At 54.3% G+C, this 7,319-nt stretch overlaps 1 protein-coding gene across 4 annotated transcripts in view; it reads right to left on the bottom strand.

Annotated features, from left to right (window-relative positions):
- The window catches only part of ccdc88c (coiled-coil domain containing 88C), a 41,395-nt gene that overhangs the window by 21,618 nt on the left and 12,458 nt on the right, over window positions 1–7,319 (bottom strand). For 3 of the 4 annotated variants that reach the window (XR_001659123.1, XR_001659124.1, XM_007575396.2), the window contains exons 14-26: window positions 5,386–5,523; window positions 5,033–5,317; window positions 4,177–4,965; window positions 3,972–4,099; window positions 3,526–3,637; window positions 3,343–3,435; window positions 3,117–3,278; window positions 2,751–3,028; window positions 2,261–2,389; window positions 1,661–1,847; window positions 1,396–1,541; window positions 1,225–1,314; window positions 911–1,155 (exon numbers count right to left, since the gene is read on the bottom strand). Coding sequence is in view for 2 of the 4 variants with exons in the window: in XM_007575396.2 (XP_007575458.1) it covers window positions 911–1,155; window positions 1,225–1,314; window positions 1,396–1,541; window positions 1,661–1,847; window positions 2,261–2,389; window positions 2,751–3,028; window positions 3,117–3,278; window positions 3,343–3,435; window positions 3,526–3,637; window positions 3,972–4,099; window positions 4,177–4,965; window positions 5,033–5,317; window positions 5,386–5,523 (2,782 nt within the window). In the remaining 2 variants the exon portion in view is untranslated. The remainder of the gene's footprint in view (window positions 1–910; window positions 1,156–1,224; window positions 1,315–1,395; window positions 1,542–1,660; window positions 1,848–2,260; window positions 2,390–2,750; window positions 3,029–3,116; window positions 3,279–3,342; window positions 3,436–3,525; window positions 3,638–3,971; window positions 4,100–4,176; window positions 4,966–5,032; window positions 5,318–5,385; window positions 5,524–7,319) is intronic. The other variant, XM_007575397.2, reaches the window with a different exon arrangement.

The following is a 7,319-nucleotide window of genomic DNA, read 5'->3' as shown; positions in this document are numbered from 1 at the left end:
CTCGGTGAAATTGAGTTTGACACCCCTGGTTTAGATGGCATTTTGCTTAAACAGAAGTGGAAATAATTGATGTATCACTTTATCTGATAGGGGTGCTTAAGGCTGACATGACACTGTCATAAACATGACATAACACCTGTTATGGACATGAGGGAGGTTTTATGAATGTTTATGACTGTTGTCAAGAAGTTTCATTCGGTAAATAAAGTTGCATTAAAAGTGTCATCGGTGGGGGTGCTGTGGTGGCGCAGGGGCAAAGCACGACCCATGTATTGAGGCCATAGTCCTTGTGGCGATGGTCGCAGGTTCAATTCCCAGCCTGGCGACATTTGCTGCATGTCTTCCCTCTCTCACTACCCTTTTCCTGTCAAACTACTTTAAAATAAAGGCCACTAGAGCCAATAAAACCTTTAAAGAAAATAAAAGTGTCATCGGCCATTAAAGAGTTGATTTCCTACTGCACATCCTCATCGCCACATCGGCTCGTCCATCTCAGGATCGGCTCAGACTATTGGTCTGAACCACAGACGCATCACAACCGCCTACGGGAAGCCTACAGGGCCAAAATCAAATTCCTATCATGACTGTCAATCTGCTACAAACGGCCGAACCACAATGTTATCAATGCCGACATGAACATCAGTAATTACTGAAAATACAGTTTTAGTTTCTGTATATATTGTGTAACCCAAATGTTCATAAAACTCTTATATTTTTGTTCAGTCTACATTTCCTGTCAGCTTAACATCTTTTAATACAAAGATGTTGGGTTCTGTTGGGCTCAGAACCACCAGAACCCAACAGAAACCGTAACCCTAACCGTTTCCACGGCAACAATAACCTGCAGCAGCTGCTGCTTGGACCAGCAGGGGACAGACTGCAGGTTCCGGTTCTGGGGGAGCGGGCTCACCTCGGCTGGGGGGGGCGGTCCGGCCCGGGCTGCTGCTCCGGTTGCTATGGTTACTGAGCGAGTCACTTCCTGTGCGATGGGGGGCGGGCGGCGGGGCCTCCGGGGGAATCGGGGGGGGCGTGGACGGCAGGGGGATGTCCGGAGCGCTTCGGGCCCGCTCCCGGTTCTGGTCCTGGTCTCGGCCGTTCTCCTTCCTGGGCTTGATGAGCTTAACCAGAGCTCTGGCTCCGGACCACTGACTCCTCCTGAAACACACAGACCCAACATCAGAACCGGGCTGGACCAGAACCCTCCAGAACCAGCAGCGCCGCTACTTTTTGGGTGTCGGGTCGTAGAACTTGTACTGGTCCATGATCTTCTCCTCCAGCTTCTCCTTCTGCCGCCGCAGCGCGTTCAGCTTGTCTCTGAGGACACAGAGGTCAGACAGAGGTCAGACAGAGGTTCTGGTCCCGGTTCCGGCCTGTCCCGGTTCCGGTCCGACTCACATGTAGAGCTTGTGCTCCTGGTGGAACTGCTCCTTGCTCTCCAGGCTGCGCTCCAGCAGGGTCTGGTTCTGCTGACCCAGTAGGTGGATCTGGCTCAGCAGGTGGTGGTTCTCCTCCTCCAGGTTCCCCTTCAGGCGGCTCAGCAGCTGCACAACCAGAACCAGAACCAGGCCCACTGTTACTGTCTGTAGGCCCTCTGCAGATTAACCCTGGATGGGTTTTGGCCTGGGTTCTGACCCGACCCAGCTCATAACTGGTACCTCACCTCACAGTGGTTGTTCAGTTTGGTCATGGAGAGGTCCAGGTTCTGGTTCTGGTCCATCAGCGAGTCGTACCGGGCCGTCCACTGGCTCACCTCCTGCTGAGCCGAGCTTAACAAGTTCTTCAGCTCGTTAAGCCGCTGCTGGAGGTTCTGGTTGTGCTCAGCATGCTGGTTCTGGTTCTGGGTCAGTCTGGGCAGACGAGGAGAGACACTCTGAGGAGAAACGACCCGGACCAGGCTGGTTCTGGTCAGCAGATAAAACCATGAACCGTTTTCCTTCCTCCTCTGTTCTGACCCGGTTCTGAACCTACTCACTAAAACCTCTGGTTGTTCAGTTTGGACCTCCTCTCTTTCAGATTTTAATCCTTTAGCGGCCATGTTGGTGTCCTATGTCGCCCCCTGCTGGTGCAGGACGAGTTTCTTCATCTAGAAACTTTTTAAGCTAATTGGAAAAATTAGCTGAACTTTTTTGCAAGAGACACTACAGGAATAAACTGACTCCCTCAGTGTTCTGGACCGGTCCAGACCCGGGCGGCGAGGCCCGGCTTCTGGCTGACCCAGCACAGCATCCAGAACCAGCAGGGTCTGTTCTGGTTCTCTTACCGGTCCACTTCAGACTTCAGCTCCAGGTTCTCCTGCTGGAGGAGTCGGTTCTTCTGGACCTCCTGCTTCAGCTGCTGCGCTTCCTGCTGCTCCTCCCACCGGTCCTTCAGTTGCAGCAGAGCCTGGTACCTGCAGAAACACCTGGATCAGTGAACCGGGTGGGGTCAGGTTCTGTTCACAAGAACCATCCCCCATCCTGTAGCTGTGCATGGACCTACAGACTGACTCCGGCCACCAGGGGGCAACAAGCTGCTGGGGGGAGGAAGTAAAGTCTAAGATTGAAATATTTTATTATCTGCTGATGGAGAGGTTCCGGTTCCGGATTGGACCAGCTGCCGAGACGGGAAAGATCGATTTCCTTCCTGTTGGACTCGAAGCTGACGGATCGTTTCCTCTTCTAGTCGTCAGAAATAATCAGAAAAAACATCCAGAAGCAGCCCAACTCTTCCTCCTGCGCAACTTGGAGGTGTGCGACGCCAGGAGGACTCACTTGCTGTGCAGCGCCCGGTGCTCGCCCTCCAGCGCCCTCTGCTGGCCCTTCAGCGCTGCGTGCTGGCTGATCAGCTGCTCGTACTCGTGCGCCTGCCTCTCGTGCACGCTCAGCAGGCGCTCGTGGTCGGCGAGCGTGTTCTTGCGGGCGCGCCACGCCTCATCGCGCTGCCGCTGCCACGACTCGGCCTCGGCCTCCAGGGCGCCTACCTGGCCCTGTAGCACGGCATTCTGGGCCATGAGGGAGGCACTCTGCGAGGACACGGCCGAGATGTCCACCTAAGAAACAGGAGGACAGGGGGTGAGACAGGTGACCCCCAGGAGACTCGCAGCGCCCCCTGTGGGACCTGCGGCGGCGCAGCAGCACCTGCAGCTTGGCGGTCTGGGTGTGCAGGCCAGCGTTGTGCTCCTGCAGGGTGGAGGCGTGGCGCTGCAGCGCCGCCATCTGGCTGTTGAGGGAACTGTTCTGGCTCTCCAGCTGCTTCAGCTGCTCTTTCAGCAAGCTGCTCTCCGTCTGCAGGGAGGCGTTCTGCAGGAAACCACCAATCAGAACCAGAACCAGAACCAGCAGATGGAGGATCAGGGAGGCTTACGCTCTTCTCCACGGCGATCAGATGATCCTGGAAGCGCAGCAGCTCAGGAGCAGCACCGCGCACCGAGGCATGCTGGGAGCTGTCCTTCTGCTGCTGAAACACAGGAACCGGCAGGACCAGGTCAGAACCATCTGATTCGGGTCAGAACCATCTGATCCGAGTCAGAACTTTGTGTGGACCTACGGTGGTCAGTTGGCGGCGCAGGGACTCGTTCAGGGCGTTGCTCTCCTCCAGCTTCCTCTCCAGGCCGCCGATCTCCTCCTTCAGGCTCTGATGGAGGTTCAGGTCCGGCCACCTGTGGGAATCCAGGGGACAGAGAGAGAATGAGGGAACGATGAGGGAACGTCAGAGTAAAGATGCTAGTCAGAACTGGTTCAGATTTACAGTCAGCCTTCAGCTGTAACTCCTGCCGCTTTGGACCATCGAGACCTGGACAGGAAGGAGTGCTGTGGTCCCCCTGTCCTCCCTTTACTACCTGTCCTCCCTTTCCTCCTGTCCTACCTGTCCTCCCTTTCCTCCTTGTCTCCCTGTCCTCCTTTCCTCCCTTTCCCCCTTTCCTCCTGTCCTCCCTTTCCTCCTGTCCTCCCTTTACTACCTGTCCTCCCTTTCCTCCTGTCCTCCTGTCCTACCTGTCCTCCAGTGTGTGCTCCTGCTGCAGCAGCGTCTCCCGGCTCAGTCCAATCCTCTCCAGCTCCTCGTCGATTCTCTCCAGCTCCAGGTTCTGCTGCTGGGCCTTCAGCTTCTCAGACACCAGCTCCTGCAGAGAGAAGGTCAGAGGTCAGTGCGCCTCCTCCTGCCCGTTGTTTCCAGAGTAATCCTCCGTCTCCTCCTGACCTCCCTCAGGGTGTCCAGGGTCTTCTTGTCGATGGTAGCCTCCTTCTGCAGCTCCTTGTTCTCCCGCTCTAGCTCCTTGGCTTTAGCCGACACCTCCTCCAGCCTCTCCAGCTCCCTCCTCAGGGTGGCGGCCTCCTTCAGAGAGGTGGAGGCCAGACTGGAGGTCTCCTCCAGCTCCAGCTCCTTGGCCTCCTGCAGTGTTCGGACTCTCAGGTTCTCCTTCTCCAGCTGCTTGCGGCTCCTCTCTGCCTGTTCCAGATCTGACTGAAGCTTCCTCCTTTCCTCTTCTGCCTCCTCTCTTCTTCTGCGCTCCTCCTTCAGGTCCTCCACCTCCCGGCTCAGCTCCTCCTCCCTTCTCCGGTTCTCCCTGACCCTCCCGTCCGCCTCGAGCTTCTCCTCCCTGCTCCTCTCTAGCTGCCCCTGTAGTTGTTGTTTCTCCTGATTCAGAGCCAACAGGTTCAGCTCCAGCCTTTCCGCCCTTTTCCTCTCTCCCTGCGCCTCCTCCCTGGCCTCCTCCAGACTCTTCTGGGCCTCCCTCTGCGCCTCCTGCAGCTCTTCCTGCAGTGTGGGCAGGCGGGCGGAGGAGGAGCGCAGGTTCTCCATGGAGCGGCGGAGCTCCAGGTTCTCCGTGGACAGCAGGCTGTTCTGCGCCTCCTGCTGGGCCAGCCGCTGCAGCTCCTTCTGGGCCTCCTCGGCCTCGCGTCTCAGGCGGAGCGCCTCCTGCTGCAGGGAGGTCACCTGCCTCTCTAGGGCCTCAGCATGCTGGCTGCAGGAGCGCAGCGTCGCCACCTGGAGGCAGAGCGGGGATGAGTCGATTGCATCCGGACCGGGAACCAGCACAGATCCCAGTGCCTACCTCTCGAGTCAGAGCCTCCCTGCTCCGCTCCAGACGGGCCGCCTCCCTCTGTGCCTCCTCGCAGCGCCCCGCCCTCTCCCTCAGAGACTCCGCCTCCTCGCTCACCACCTTCAGCTGCGCCTCCAGGCTGGCCAGCCGCGAGCCAGCGTCTGTGACGCTCTGGTGCAGCAGGCGGTTCTTGGCTTCCGCCTCCCGGACTCGGACCTCGCTGCTGGACTGAGCGCGCTCCTGGAGGGCCTTCACCGCCTCCGACAGGTGTTGCTGCTCGCTCTGCAGCTCCGAGATCTGATTGGACGAGACGGTGAGGGGGCTGGGGGGGTAAATGATGGGACGAGGCGGAGAGGCAGACGTACCTGGCGGTCCTTGTCGGCCCGCAGAGCGTGAATCTCTCGCTCCAGACTCTGTTTCTCCTTCAGGAGCTCCTCCCCCAGAGTCTCCATGTCCTGACTGGTCAGTTTCTCCTGGTCCAGCAGAACCTGGAGACGCTCCAGCTGGGAAAAACATGTCAGGGTTAACCTGCAGGAACCATTCGGCTGGACATCTGTCCATGGTGGCGTACAGAAAAAAACACTGTGAAGATTTACGCACAGGTATTACGATGGACAATGTATGAAAGTTTGCAACATAAACGCAAACATTTCTATGGTGACGCATCTGATCTACGGTGACTTTATCCATCTGAACTGCTTCAGATTTTCTCCGCAGTGCAAACTCTCAGAATGAAAGCTGAGGCGTCTTCCTGGGCGAAGCCGCTGCCGTTTCTCCTGAGGAACCGGACCAGGAGTCCTGGTCCTGAACCGGAGGATCCACAGGGTTTATACAGGATCTCAGAGTTGAATTCACTACTTTTTACCTCCTTTTTTAGTACCTCCACAATATGTTTATTACCAACACAAAATCAAGCCAATTTTGTGCCGATTTCCTCAATTTTGGGAGATGGGTGATCAGTGGATATTTACATGAAGCCGATCTCATCCTCTGATCTTATCTTCCTCAGCAAAGGTCTAAAAATCAGCTGCTCTGCAGTGAGAGCTTGGACTGACAGACCGGCTGCAAGCTGGTCGTTATCAATAGTGACCCCACAGTTACCAACTCAAACTTTTTTCCTATATTTAGCGACATTTCAATCAAAAAAATGGCACTGGCTAAAATCAAAATCAGCAGGTCAAACTTTTTATAGATTGATAATCTATGATCTGAGAGAAAGCTGCGATCGGTTCACTGACCCATGTAAGATGAAGGCTCTTCTAAAACTTTATCCCACTTACTGACGGTCTAACTGTGACTTTATCTTGACCAAAACCTCACGTTAAAAACAGGAAGCACTATTTTCAGGGCTTATCCTAAATCCATAAGACTCAGGATATTTGTTTTTTATAAAATATCAGTAAAATCCAAAGACATTCCAGTTTCACAAGCCGCTGTTTTATTCTCAATAGAATATTAGTTTGCTACTAATTGTCAACACCAAGACAACTCGATAAGGTTCAAGGTATCATATTTCACAGGTCATTGAAAAGTTTAAATAAATAAACGTCCATGTGCAGCGAAATTCGGTGTTTCGGTACCAACACACCAACTCTGCCAGATCATCGATCAGAGCAGCTGTTAAACGAGCTAATCAGCCACCGCTGTGTTCAGATCATGTTATAACCCAAATAAACATCAAGCCTGGAAACGTTTGTGGGTTTTATGGTGTTGGATCCTCATACATATAGAGGAGCTGTTTGTTGCTATGGCAACGAGTCTGCGTGTAGCTAGCCGACACGGAAAGTGGGGGGAGGAGGATACGAGTGGTTTTGAGTTGTTCTTTGACGGTTTTTCTGAGTTATTTTCCCTTTGCTGTGGCGCGCTGCTCTAAGAAGGTTTCATTTAGTTACCGGAACCATATTGAACCGATACGGGACGGGATTTGTTCTGTATTTCTATAAATGTCTGATAGACACGCCCATCACAAACATATCAACACAATAATGACACAATCATGACCAAAATAAAACACAGGAAATATTAAGGTCAGCTAAATTCTCATGGCAGGAACTGAAGGACCCCTGAACGCTACGGAGCGACGCTGTTGCCTAGAGACGGACACTACGCAGCCGCGTGAGCTGCTATCGACCCGTGTCTTTAACCTGTTGGTCTCAGGTTGTCATTCACAATGACAGGGGTGTCAAACTCCAGTCCTCTGCTGTCCTGCAGTGTTTAGATGTGCCACAGGTAAAAAACAGTGGAATGAAATGGCTTAATTACCTCCTCCCTGTGTAGATCGGTTCTCCAGAGCCTTGCT

Source organism: Poecilia formosa, unplaced genomic scaffold (genome assembly GCF_000485575.1).
Source record: "Poecilia formosa unplaced genomic scaffold, Poecilia_formosa-5.1.2 Scaffold376, whole genome shotgun sequence".
Classification (NCBI taxonomy): domain Eukaryota; kingdom Metazoa; phylum Chordata; class Actinopteri; order Cyprinodontiformes; family Poeciliidae; genus Poecilia; species Poecilia formosa.
The sequence above is the reverse complement of the archived record's forward strand: the minus strand, read 5'-3'. Positions and strand labels throughout refer to the sequence as shown.